At 57.2% G+C, this 13,969-nt stretch overlaps 1 protein-coding gene across 1 annotated transcript in view; it reads right to left on the reverse strand.

The window, feature by feature from the left end:
- The window catches only part of LAMC3 (laminin subunit gamma 3), a 67,856-nt gene extending 64,410 nt beyond the window's left edge, over window positions 1-3,446 (reverse strand). The window contains exon 1 of the mRNA XM_070378832.1: window positions 2,998-3,446. Within this exon, the coding sequence (XP_070234933.1) occupies window positions 2,998-3,373 (376 nt within the window). The 5' untranslated portion in view covers window positions 3,374-3,446. The remainder of the gene's footprint in view (window positions 1-2,997) is intronic.
- Between the last annotated feature and the right edge of the window lie 10,523 nt (window positions 3,447-13,969).

Below are 13,969 nucleotides of genomic sequence, written 5' to 3' on the forward strand. Positions count from 1 at the left end.
TCCCTCCAGAAGACTCGAGCCCCCACTCCCGAGCTGCCACCCAAGGAGAGGGGGTGAGGTCGGTAGAGGCGGCCCGAGGGCTGGGAGAGGCTCCCCCAACCACCTCCTCTGAGATCGGGCCCCCACTGGGAGCTCCTGAAGACCCCAGACCTGTTCTCCCCGTTACTGTGCCATCCGTGGCTCGGGGTAGAGAGAACCAAAGTGGAATGGAACCAAAGACGGGGCACGTCCGGGGCTGCTGTGGGTCCCTAGCACCCCTCCTGCATAGACGGAACCCAGGGTCAGGACGTGTTTTGGGAGCCTGCTGGGCGAATGTTTCTCAAGCCCTTTGGAAGAGGCCGCCTTCAAGGGGAGCCGCAGCCTGAGCCGCTCTGAGCAGAGGCCCCTGGTCACACACAAGGACGGCCCCAGCTCCTGTAAGCACTGGGCCGACCTGAGCCGGGGGGCCGGGACAACCACCCCAGGAGGGGCGGCTCTCACCCCATTTGACAGGGCACGGGGAGGGGGTGGTGGTCACGCAGCGAGTGGCTGTGCTGGGCCCGAGGGCAAAGCCTGCTCTGAGTCCTCAAGGCAGCAAAAGAGAGCCCTGAGCTGGGCCCAGAGCACAGGATGGAGGAGGTGATGCTGTCACTCACTCATTCATTCACTGTGCAGACCCTTCCAGAGCCCCTCCTGCCTGCCTGGTGCTGTACAACACAACACAATGGGAAGAACAAGGTGTGTGTGTCTGTGTGTGTGTGCCCCACACAGGGCCCGGCACACACCGAGAATACATGGGAAGAACAATGGTGTGCGTGTGTGTGTGTGTGTGTGGTACATGGTGTGTGTGGTGCATGGTGTATATGTGTGCGTGTGTGTGTGTGTGTGGTAAGTGCATATGTGCGGGGTGTGTATTGCATGTGTGTGTGGTGTGTGTGTGCACGTGCATGCAGCGTGTGTGACCATGTGTGCACATGTGTATGGTGTGTCTATGTGTGTGTGCGTGTGCGCGCGCCCCACACAGGGCCCTGCACACAGCGAGAATAAACAGGAAGTGCCCCAGATGAAACTCACCGATGCTCCCCGCCCCTGCCGCCTCATCTGTGCCTGCCCTGGGCTCCACCCACACAAGCCCCACATCAGCCAACCCCACACCCTCTGTCACGGAACACAGTGTCTCCCACAGCCTCCACCCAGTCCCAGATTCCTTCTCCTGTGGCCTTGGGGTCCTGCCAGGCCAGTCCAGCCAGTTCCCCCAGCCTCTCTCCCCACACTGGCTTCCTGTCGCCCTCCTGGATAGAGACCCTGCCCCATCCCAGCTGTCCCATTCCATCGACAAGCCCCACCTGGCAGGCCTGGCAGGTCAATGGGAGGTGTCAAGGCCCGTCAAGACCCCAGAGCAACTGAGCTTCTTGGGGTGGCAGTCAGCACCAGCCTGCTCTTCTGAGAAGGCTCAGGGTTCCCCCACCCACCACTTCAGTCCCATCTCCCAGCCCTCCCCAAGGCACTGTCACCCAGAGCTGGGAAGAACAGACTCCACAGGTGGGTGGAACTCATGTCAAGGAGTTTATGCTCGGCTCTTGGATGTACACAGAGGCCGGTAACACTGAGCAGCTCTGTGTCTTTGGGCCAAAGACTTAACCTCTCTGAACCTCAATTTTCTCATCTGAAAAATAGGGATACATTCCCGTAATTCTTTATCCAGGCTCTGGATGTAGTGTAGAATTCAGAACTTTCCAGAGTTTGGAGAGATGATACAGTCCTTTTACCATGGACTGTGTTAACACCCCCAGCTGGGTCTGGGGCCAACAGCCATATTCAAATAACATCTCAGTAACCAAACGTATGACTATTCACTCTAGGATCAAGAAGGTCTATAAATAGCCTCAGGGCAGGTCGAGCAGCCAAAATGAGTGTATAAAAATACTCTGAGTTCTCAAAGCTTTGGGAGATTTTGAACCCACAGATAAGGGAGTAGGGACAGTTTGAAACACTCCCTCCCTGAGAGGGGTCTGGAGGGGGTGGGAGGCCAGGAGGGCATGTTTTATTTCCATTCCCTGCAATGGGGGCAGTGCCAGGAGTGAAGGGCTGGGTCCAGACTCTGGATTCTGATTGCCAGGGACCTAAGGGGCTTCCCAGACACTGCAGTGGTAAGGACTCCGCCTGCTAATGCAAGAGACCCAAGAGACATGGGTTCGATCCCTGGGTCGGGAAGGTGCCCTGGAGTAGGAAATGGCAACCCCACTCCAGTATTCTTGCCTGGAAAATCCCACAAACAGAGGAGCCAGGCAGGCTACAGTCCATGCGGTCGCAGAGTTGGCCACTAGTGAACACACACGAGGGCTCCTGCGCCCTGGCCTGGGGTTGGGTGGAGGGAGGCTTGGACACAGCAGAGGGGCCAGGCCATCTGGTCCAGTTACCCGGCAGCCCGGTGCAACTTGGCTCCTGCCTTGAAGATAACCCTCCCTGGGATGAACAGGCTGGCTCCATCCCCGAGAACACCCCCAGGGACGGCACACAACCTCAGGGGTTCACTGAACCCCGGAAGGCACCCGTTAAGCCAGGACGAGGAGCCTAGGCCCCAGATAGCCGACCAGCTGACCCCAGGTGGGTCACCCCCCTCCTCACCCAGAACAGCTCTGGGTCTAGGATGGACAATCTTGGCACGGCTCTGGCACCCAAATCCACTGCTCTGTAAAGGGCTCCCAGGAGGCTTCCCACCCCTCCCAGACCCAAGGGACACCCATCAGTTTATCCTTTCAGATAGCTCCGGACATAGGTCCCATTCCTGCTGTGGTGGTTGTTCAGTCGCCTAGTAGCAGCGGACTCTTTGAGACCCCATGGACTGCAGCAGGCCAGGACTCGCTGTCCCATTCCTGAGCAACGCCCCCTGCCCCCCATCTGGATCCTATAGCTAACCCAGGGGACCTGTAGCCCGCGATGGTGGGAAAGGGGACAAGGGGGCGGTAGTGCCGCCCCCTCCCCCCCGCCCCCGCTTCCCTTCCGGAGCGCGCTTACCAAGGTTGAGGGTGATGTTGACCGAGGTGGGGTACTGCACTCCGAAGGCCATGGACGGGCTCTGCCACCACGTGCTGTCGTCCTGGCTGTGGAAGTCGGTGAGGTAGGAGGCGTTGTGATGGCGTGCGGGGTCGGCGGCATCGCAGCGCTGGCACGGCGCCCCCGCGCCCTGGGCACCCACGTGCGGGCAGAAGTCCTCGGGCGGGCGGCCGCACGTGTGCGAGGCCTCGGCGAGCCGGCCGAACGCCGCGTTCTCGAACACCGGCAGGCAGCGCTGCGGGCGCCCCGCGCCGTCGTAACACGCGCCCATGCCCGCTCCGGCCGCGCGCGGCGCCAGGAGCGCCAGGCTCAGCAGGAGCGCCGCCGCCGTGCCCATGGTCGGGGGCCCCCCGACGACCCTGCGCTCAGCCGTGCGCGCCCGGCTCTGCGCGCCCGCCTCGTGTCCGGCTCCTCCGGTGGGCGCGGACCGCGCCTCCCCTCGGCGGGCGGGCCCCACTGCGGGAGGGAGGGACGGACGGCGGGCAGCACCCCACCTCCCGACCGCTCCGTCCCTGGGCGCTCACTCCCACCTGGTGGACGTGCCCGGGAGTGCCCGGCTGGGGACTCAGCCCCGCGGCTGCCTTGCCCTGGCTCTGCTGGGAGAACCTTGGCTCTCTGAGCCTCAGTGTCCTCATCTGTAAAATGGGATGGGTGGTGATACAGGCTCATTACCGCGGTTGTGAGGTTTCAATGGCTGCTGACGTGGAAACCTCTCCCCAGTGCCTTTCAAGTCCTGAGATAAAAGGGGACATGCGGGTTTTTAAAAATCCGGTCTTTCCCATTGCATGTTTCCTCCCAGCAGTGAAGTCACCCTAGGCAGGATCCTACAATGGTTCCTTACGTCTGCACGGTTCCATTAACTCTAAAAATTGCTTTTGCTGCTGGCTTTTCTCTGCTCTTAAAGCAGAGGTTCTAACCTGATATTTGTGACCAAGGATTTGTGTCTCATCCGCAAACATCACTTGAGAGAGAAGCCTTCCCTTCCCCCACCCCCAGGAGATGTCCTCTTATATTCTCCATTCATTAAAATTAGTAAACCAAGAGAGAAAGCCATATGCTCATATAAATACATGCTAGAGAAAACACTTGATAAAACTTAGTAGCCTTTCCCAGAAAAACTCTAAAGAAAATAGGAATAAATTTCTAAACATGCTCAGGACTATCAGATGTTCTTGCTTGAGACTGGGAAGGTAGAAGTGGGAGGAGGATCCATTCAGTTCAGTTCAATTCAGTTGCTTAGTCTTGTCTGACTCTATGACCCCATGGACTGCAGCACACCAGGCCTCCCTGTTCATCACCAACTCCTGGAGCTTACTCAAACTCAGGTCCATAATGAGTCGATGATGCCATCCAACCATCTCATCTTCTATCGTCCCCTTCTCCTCCCGCCTTCAATCTTTCCCAGCATCAGGGTCTTTTCCAATGAGTCAGGTGGCCAAAGTATTGGAGTTTCGGCTTCAACATCAGTCCTTCCAAAGAATATTCAGGACTGATTTCCTTTAGGATGGACTGGTTGGATCTCTTTGCAGTCCAAGGGACTCTCAAGTCTTCTCCAACATCACAGTTCAAAAGCATCAATTCTTCGGTGCTCAGCTTTCTTTATAGTCCAACTCTCACATCCATACATGACCACTGGAAAAACCATAGCCTTGACTAGATGGACCTTTATTGGCGAAGTAATGTCTCTGCTTTTGAACATGCTGTCTAGGTTGGTCATAGCTTGTCTTCCAAGGAGCAAGCATCTTTTAATTTCATGGCTGCAGTCACCATCTGCAGTGGTTTTGGAGCCCAAGAAAATAAAGTCTGTCACTGCTTCCATTGTTTCCCCATCTATTTGCCATGAAGTGATTCGACTGGATGCCACGATCTTAGTTTTCTGAATGTTGAGTTTTAAGCCAACTTTTTCACACTCCTCTTTTGCTTTCATCAAGAGACTTTTTAATTCTTCGCTTTCTGCCATAAGGATGGTGTCATCTGCATATCTGAGGTTATTGATATTCCTCCCAGCAGTCTTGATTCCAGCTTGTCCTTCATCCAGCCCAGCATTTTTGCATGATGTACTCTGCATATAAGTTAAATAAGCAGGATGACAATATACAGCCTTGACGTTCTCCTTTCCCGATTTGGAACCAGTCTGTTATTCCATGTCCAGTTCTAACTGTTGCTTCTTGACCTGCATACAGATTTCTCAGGAGGCAGGCCAGGTAGTCTGGTATTCCCATCTCTTGAAGAATTTTCCACAGTTTGCTGTGATCCACACAGTCACAGGCTTTGGCGTAGTCAATAAAGCAGAAGTAGACAGCATAGCCACTGATGTCCATGAAGAGGGTGATAGGATGTAAGAGAAGGCTGTGCGTGGGGGATTTGGGATGTAAGGAGGGCAGGGTAGATGGTTCTGCCTGGACCTAGAGGGTGTTTCCCAGAAGACGTGATAAGCAAACTACATGGTAATGGATGAACGGGGGAAAGGGCATCTTAGGCACAGCGTGTGCAAAGGGTCAAAGGTCTGAATGGCTAGGGAAGCCTGATGTGTGTTTGCAGCTCCGGGTGGGGTGCTAGTCCTGGGGGCTAAGACTGGAGCAGGGTGCAGAGGCCGGATTAAGTGGGATGCTGGACACCATGGTGATGAACTGGGGCTTTGTCCTGAAGAGGTTCTGCGGCTGCTGAGGGCTGTGTGTTTGTGGGGGGCAGGGACCTTGGGTACCTCACCCTGTGTCCCCGTTGTGTGAACACACAGTTCAGGGAATGTTTGGGGACTGAGCAGGAACCACATGGCTGGCAAAGGATTATCCTACAGGAGCCGGGTTTGAGATGATGGCTCCTTTAAGAGGCATCAGCTGGGTGCTCCCTGGCCTTACCCGGCTCCTGGAAGCAGCTCTCCAGTGGACCATCCTGCCTTGGATAGCCACCTCTGTCCCGCCTGAACGAGGTCTCCTCCCAGCGCTCCCAGTCTGGCTGGTCCTGTTCCCTCCGACCCACCACCAGGTGGCGACATTGGCCACATTACAGGACCGGCTCCTTTCGCCCCCTGGCGGCCAAGGCCAACTCTGCTGTCCTGCACAGACGGTGGACCATGGACCAGAATAAAGTCACTGGGCCCCAAGGGCACTGGTTACACATATGGGGAAACTGAGGCCCAGAGAGGGCACGTGGTTCACTGAGGACGTTCTCCCAGGCCTTTCCCATCCCTGGGGTCAGCTCCTCCCAGGATGGGAGTCAAGGAGGGGCTGGGGTTCCCAGATGCCAGGAAGCCATCTAGGAATGTGGCCTCCAAACATGGGGTGTCTGTGCACCCACAAAATCTCAGGATAACTCCTCACATCTGCATGATAAAGGGACAACAAACACTTGTGCAGCTTCAGGAAGTGAGCCAGGAGACCGTGGGAGTCGCCATTAGGAACCACAAAAGGGCAACCAAAGATGCATGCCGCCAACCCTCCATCAAGGGAAAGCGCTGAGTGGGACCTCCCTGGTGGTCCAGTGGTTAGGACTCCATGCTTCCCCTGCAGGGGACATGGGTTTGATCCCTGGTTGGGGATCTAAAACCCCACAAGCTGAGCAGGATGGCCAAAAATTAAAAAAAAAAAAAGTGAAAGGAGAGGGAGAGACTAGTCTGAAGGTCAGCTCCACGCAGGACCTGCCATGATCCCAGCAAAAGGATCTGTGCCCTGCGGCCTGTGCCCTGTCTGCGCACACACATGACTTGAAGCCCAGGTCTTTGTGGGGCCACAGAAGCCACGGGTGCACATGGCCTCAGTTTTCCTGCAGCCTGGAGCTGAGGGCCCACAACCTGCCCAGTGTCCTAACTCATCGTCTTGGGACGATGGCAGGGAGCCTGGGAAGCCTCTTGAGCAGCAGAACCCATGTTAGTTTCCTTCAAGAATCGGCGGCATGGAGGTATTGTGGGAGGTGGCCCTGCTGCCTGGGTGTGGCTGATGGGGGTGGGTGGGTGGGGGGCTCTGCCTATCCTGGGGACCTGGGGAACCCCTGCAGAGGCCTGACCTCCCGCTTGGAGCTGCAAGCAGAGGTACAGACAGTCCACCTACCAAGGGTTAAAACCTTCCAGGCAAAGAGAGGAGGAGAAAAGCCCTGTTCTGATTTGCTTAATGAATGTTAATTAAGAAGACAGAAGAGAGCAGATTCCTTCAGGACAGAGATGAAAGGCCTGTTAATTAAATCTGGGGAGATGGAGCCAGGACCTTGCTGATCTGGCCTGACAGCTCCATAGCCTTGTTGGAGTCGGGGTGGGGGGCACTAGTAGAGGAGGAGCAGCCCCAGCCCCCAGCCTCAGAAGGAGCCGGGGCTGGCCCAGAGTCATCGTGGTGCCTTGAGTGGGCACTGTCCCTCTGGGGCACCTCGTTTTCCCCATTGGGACAGCAAAAGCATTGGTCTAGGTGATTTTTCATGATGCACTGTCTGGATCCAAGGCAGTTAAGTCTGTGCTCTCTGTCTGCATGTAAGGGCCTCAGTCTTCCTTTCTGTCAAGTGGGTAGATTTCACTTGCTCAGCAGACAGGCAGACAAGCAGGAGGTCAAAACTGGGGGTCTGGAGGGCTACACCGGCTCCCTAGGACCCTGCTGTCAGGCCCAAGCCCATCTGTCTACACTGTGATCATTCTCCGCCCCTCTCAGTGACCATCCTGCACCTCTGAGCAAGGACAAGGTGGCCATCGCAGAGGCGTTCTGGGAGCCAGGCCCAGCTGGGCTGAGCACACCAGCTGCAGGTAAGTTCAGACCAGGAGGCAGGCCAAGGCTCAGCCAGAGGCAGGTCCTTGCTCAAGACCACCCCACTGGTCCACCCCAGAGCCTGGATTCAAGCCCTATATGCCTGGTCCCAGAGCCAATGCGCTTTCCACTTCACTCTCATTTCATTCATTCATTCACCCCTTTAGACTGCACTTGTGCCAGCCACTGGAGTTGCCATGGTACAGGCAGTGGGTATTTCACAATCTCACGTGGTTTCCTAGACAATTAGGGAGACAGACAGTGACCCGAGAAACAAATTGATAAATTAGGTAGTGACATCATGGTAAAAGCCACGAAGGAAATAGACAAGGGGCCAGGACAAGGAAGTAAGTTTAGTTTGGGCAATCAGGGGAGGCTTCTTGGAAGAGGTGACAGCACAGCACAGACCTGAAAGATGGGAACGGGGGCAGGGCGGAGAGGGAGGGCTCATGCTGATGGGAGCTGACAGGGGCCCCTCAGCTGTCACCCTCAGTGAACATCTTCTCCCTGGAGTTAACAAGCTCAGACAGGCCCAGGGACATGTTTGGCCTCGAGGCATGTCACCCCTCAGTGCAGCAACTGTCTCAACCCCTCTCTGTCCCCAGCCTGAGCAGGGCCTGGGTCTAGGGTTGAGTCAACCCTGGATAGCCCTTCAAATCCAGGGGGCCCAGATGGGTAAATGTTGCCCCCCTCTTCTGGGTGGTACAGGAACCAGAGGCTGGATTGCAAAGGAGGTATAACTGGCTGTCCACTCATCATCCATTCACTGGCTGGACAATTACTGAGTCCACATGCCAGGGCCCAGGCTGGACACAGGGGACAGAATGATGCATTAGTGAAATTGTCTCTGCACTTGGCAGGCCCCAGTAATAGACTGGTGATGACAACACAGAGTGATCAGAGTAAGCTCTGGGGAAGTGAGAATAAAGAGAAGGTGCCTACCCTGGTCTGGAGAAGTCAGGGAAGGCTTCCTGGAGGAGGTGAGGTCTCAGCTAAGACCCAGAGAGGAGGAGACCGCCAGTAAAGGGGATGGAAATGAACATACCAAGAGAGGGAAACAGCATGTATAAGGCTTACAGGCAAAACTGAGGAACTGAAGGGAATCCAGAGTGGCTGGAGACAGGAGTTTGGGAAGAGACGGGTTGGGGGTGGCACAAAGGGCAAGCTGGTGGGGTGGGCAAGGGCCAGCCTCACATGTCCTGCTGAAGACCTGGACTCCACGTGGGGGCTGCCAGAGAGCAGCCTCTCTTCTCTGACTTCTCCTAAGGGGCCAGTCACTCCCCTTCCCCCCCAGTAAGAGGCTCCAGCCCTAGACCCAGCCTCTGGCCCCTTCTAGGTCCCCTCCCTCTTCCTCTGGATACTAAGGGTCCACTGCAGTAATCCTTGGGCCTGGCACTCCCTGGGGAGACTCCGTGGCCGAGCCCACTCAGTCACATCTCTGCTGTGCCAGACACTGCCCACGCACAGCTGAAGTGACCAGAGACAGGTCAGCCAGGAATACCGGGATGTAGGGCCCAAACTGTAGGTGGATCATACAGCCCAGCTGCTCTTCTGTGGGCTTTCTTAGTTGTCTGCCACACCCACCCGACCCCTGCCAGACTAGGGGCCCCTGGAGGGTAGGCAGGAGGGGTGTGACTCATCCCCTGGGGAGGCAGCAAAGTGGGTGCTTGCAGAATGCCTAGTGAATGAATGAAGGATGATGCATGATGAAGGGATGGTAAGTGAATGAAAAGTACGTGCAGAATGAGAGCATCTGAATGGATGGATGGGAGGATGGTGAATGAACGGATGAGTGAATCCTGATGGTGGTGATGAAGATGGCGACGGTGACGATGGTGGTGATGATGGAGAAGACAATGATAAAGGGGACGACGGTGCTGGATGCATGCGTGCGCGTGGGAGGCTAGCACCTCTCTCCCTGGTTCTCCTCACACGGCCTCTGCCCCCAGTTCTAGGGCCCCTACTGTCTCACTAGGAGCACAATCTGGGGGCCCCTCCCCATTTCGCCCACTGCACCTGCCACCCTCTCCCTTTGGCCGCTCAGCTCCAGCCACACGGGTCTCCTTCCCACACACACGGAGCACATTCCTGCCTCAAGGCTTTTGCACATGCTGTGCCTTATGCCTAGAGCACTGTTCCCCCAGATTCCGCGTCCCTCCCTTCCCCAGGGTCCCCACGTGGAGATCCGACCCAGACCGTCCTCTTGGCCTTCCCCTGAGTTTCCTGCTCCTGCACGGGGCGGTGTTTTCCTCCCTAACCCTCACCACAACCGACACACGACTCGTCCTTGCTTGTCTTTCTGTGGTCTTCCTCTCCCAGCAGACTGGGAGCTTCCTGAGGGTGGGCATCTGTGCTCCCCACCCCTTCCGCTGCCCAGCGGGGACACTGGTGGGATGAATCCATGGGACACAGAGCAGCAGATGAGGGCACAGCGTCCTCAGCGGAGTGACCGGTTACATGCAGACACTGATCCCTGCCAGCAGTCCCCGCCGCAGCTTAAACAGTAATTGCATTTCCGCAATTTTCTTTCAGCTGAGGACAAGGGAACAGCGATTATAAGTCAGCGCCGGAACCCAGCCAGGGAGGGGAAGGCACAGATAAGCCTCCAGCTCCCCCAGGGACTCTTCATCAGTGTTGTGAGCACCGCTGGGAACAGGACGGGACCCCCAGACCTGAGTCAGACCCCTGTCTGTCCCCCAGATCTGCATGCCTCTGCAGGAGCTCACATTCCTTTTGGGTCAAGGCAGCCTCTGAGAACTCAGATCCTGAGACCCCAGAACCCCTGCATCATTGTCCAGCACCTTCCAGACCCTCAGACTTGCCGGGTCCCTTCCAACCCCAGGAACCTTGGCACCTGCTGGTGTCTCTGCCTCCTCTCAGCAGCCCAACTCTTGCTCCCACTCTGGGCCTCAGACTTCGAGATGATGTCGCTTTCTCAGGACGCTCCAGCCCTGACCTCATGGCCCTTCTAACCCATCATCGTTTCGTGTTCCTCTTTCCCACTGGGCTGCTGGCCCCAGAGGACGAGGGTCCTGTGGCTTCCTGCTCTGTCCTTGACGTGCACCCCAGGCAGGGTGTCCGCTCGGTGGCCCTTGAATATATGGGGTGAATGAGTGAGTGTATGGAAGTAGATGGAAGGGAGGGAAGGAGAGAGGGATAAAGTAATCTGGCAGCGAGGCCCAGGTTCTGGTTTGGGGGCGAGGCTGCTGGTGAATGTGGGTGAAGGCCGAGGGCAGGAAGGGAGCTCCCCAGCCCATGACCCACGACAGGAACGTGATCTACAAGCACACCTTGCCCTTCACGTGACTCTGTTTTGAAAATGTGAACTTTACAAATGTCAGGGAGAGGCTGGGATTCTCGGCCTGGGACCAGGTGGGGCCATTAGCATCCCCTGTGCTGGTTTAATGGGGCTCCCTCACGGGCTGTGGAAAATTTATGCCACCTGCTGGGGCCAATCCAAGGCCAAGGTGGGAGTAGGAACATCTAGAAAATAAAGCGGTGAGGTTGCCAAGTCTGTGCCTCCCCTAGGAGGGTGTGGGCCGTTGGGGGGCACCTGGAGGACAGAGGGGAGGGCAGAGTGTGGTCCCACAGGCAGTGGTAGCCGTGGGGGCTGGGGGGTTAGAGGCCCCCATATGCTGCAGCCTTGGAGGGGTGAACCCTCACCCTCATCACATCAATCAGGCTCCTCCTCACGGGATCCTACTAGGAAGCAATATCGACCCATGCTTCAGATGGGAAGACTGAGGCTCAGGGAGCAAAGTGACTCACCCAGAGTTATTTGGCGAGGGGGGAGCGGGGTGGTGGTCAGGTGGGGTTTGAACTCAGGTCTCTCAGACTCTCTAGCAGCCTCTCCGCCCTGCCCTTCCCCCACGTCCCCCAATTTCCAAGACAAACCACCCAAAGGAGAGCCCGCAGCATCCATGTCAGGTTAGAACTCCCTCCAAGAGCATCCGAGGTGCTCTGCCTGGGTCACAGAGCACTTGCACACACGCTGTTCCTGCCGCTGGCACACCCTCACCACCCCCACCTCTTCCTTCCCAACTGAGGTCAATTGTCTGTCCTGCCCCCAGCAGGGAAATTTCTCTCTTCAGTGGAGATCCTCTTTGCAATTGCTTTTCTTTCCCACACTGCTGTGTCAGGGATGTGCGGGAGCTGTCAGGCTTTCATCTGGATATGTGTGCGTGCGCGCGCAAGCGCATGTGCACATGCGTGTGTGCATGCATGAGCTGTGAGTGCTATGTGAGCATGTGGCATGTATACATGCGATCAATGTGAGGTACGGGCACACATGGCTGTGTGTGCGCATGCATGCATGGGGGATGTGTGTGTGTGTATGATCAATGTGGGGCATGGGCACACGTGTGCATGTGTGTGCATGCATGCATGGGTGTGTGTGTTTTGCATATGGATGTGGGCTATGGGCACCTGTGTGTCTTTGTGTGTGTGTGTGTAACTGTGGCATGTGTGATGCATGGCAGGACCGGAGCTGGGGGTGAGCACAGCCCAGCTGAAGGCTGTGGAGCCGTGAGACGAGGGATCCAGCCGGCAGGCCCCATGGGAGCTGGAGGAAGAAGAGAGACTAGAACCGATGGGGAGAGGGGAGAGGGGAGAGGGTGGGGGGAAGGAGGAGGTTGGGGGGAGAGGGAGGGGGAAGGTGGAGGAGGGATGTGCCCCGGAGCCTGAGGATTCAGGCGGGGTGGTCATAGAGCCTGTGGCCTGGCCAGGCTGGGAAGACGCAGACGGAGGGAGCACCCAGCCTCAGGCCTCTAGAGGACTGTCCCCGAGGGGCCCAGGGAGGGGCGCTCGCTGCAGGCTCCTGAGATCGCGGGGTGTGGGAGTCCGCATGAGACGGAGCCACAGACAGCCACAGAAGGCAGCCTTGAAGCCTGCCTCAGGCCTCTCCAAACTGTGTCCTCAGCAAAGGGCCGGGGCCCGGCCACAGAGCCCTCTGTCAGCCCCAGAGCAGGGCTGGCTGAGGGCAGGGTTGAGGTCTGCCCGCTCCCAAGGCCCCTCGAGCCGCCGGTGCCCGGACAGCACCTATATGAACACCCAGCCCAGTGCACACAGCGTGTGCCAGCCTTCCGTGTCTTGGACGCTGCCCCAGGGGATGAAGGCTGCTGCCCTTTCCTCAGATGGGGAGGCAAGGATCAGGCAGGGGGGCTTACCCTAGCCCCCAAGGCTCAGAGCTGCCCCCTGCTTGGTTTTCAAGATGTGGTTTGACTCCACAGCAGAAGCATGGCCTGGCACTTGGCGTGGGCTCCCCACGGGCGAGCAGGCAAGGAGCACATGTCTGCAGTCTTTGGTGTTCTCCACCACGGCAGAGCTGGGACACCTGGGCCTGGGGGTGGGATGGTGGTCCCTGCAAGCAACTAGCACTGCCTTGGGTCCTGAGCAGGGCTGCATGGGCCCTCTGGCAGGTAGAGGGCAGGCAGGGCAGCCTGCCAGTGGGGGCCCCTAAATAACTAGGAGTGACCGGCACGTCTGCTCCCCATCCCAGCCGGGGGACAAGCTTGGGCTTCATAACCCGTGATTGATGGGCCTAATATGGGACTGGAGACGGCGGGCTGGCAGACCCGGCCCAGCCTGCCGGCTGCCATTTGCCCATATATTTATTTATTTATGCATTCTCCTCCATGGCAAGAGCCCAAAGACAATAAAAGAAATTGAATTGCATATCAGATGGGACATCAGAGGGAGATACAGTCATAAATCGCGTCGTATTTATTCCATAAATATCAGCGCCTCCCGAATAGCCAGCGCCCGTGATGAAGTTATAATCAGGAATCTGGTCCCTTGGTGCTCACCACCAGCCCCTCCCCCATCAGACAAACGGGCTGAGTCTCCCAGATAAATATGCGTTTCCTCAGGCCACCTGCCCCCTTCAGTGCCCATCGGCCCAGCTGAGGTGCCTCCACCCAGAGTAAGGGGCGGGGTCCGTGGGGAAGGGCAGGCGGCAGCTGGCATCACGAGGTGTGAGGGCCCAGAAGCGGCGAGCTCGCAGACGGGGAGTGAGTTTCTACAGGCCCTTTGCCTCCGTCGGCACACCTATCACCCTGATACCTGGCTGGAGCCTGGATTCTTTCTCTTTCGTCCTATGACAGTTGTTTTTCCCCCCAAGGTATATTTCACATTCAGTGAGATGTACCAACAAGTACAAGTTGTTGTTCAGTCGCTCAGTCGTGTCCGACTCTGCAACCTCATGGACTGCA

Source organism: Bos mutus, chromosome 11, assembly GCF_027580195.1.
Source record: "Bos mutus isolate GX-2022 chromosome 11, NWIPB_WYAK_1.1, whole genome shotgun sequence".
In the NCBI taxonomy this organism is placed as follows: domain Eukaryota; kingdom Metazoa; phylum Chordata; class Mammalia; order Artiodactyla; family Bovidae; genus Bos; species Bos mutus.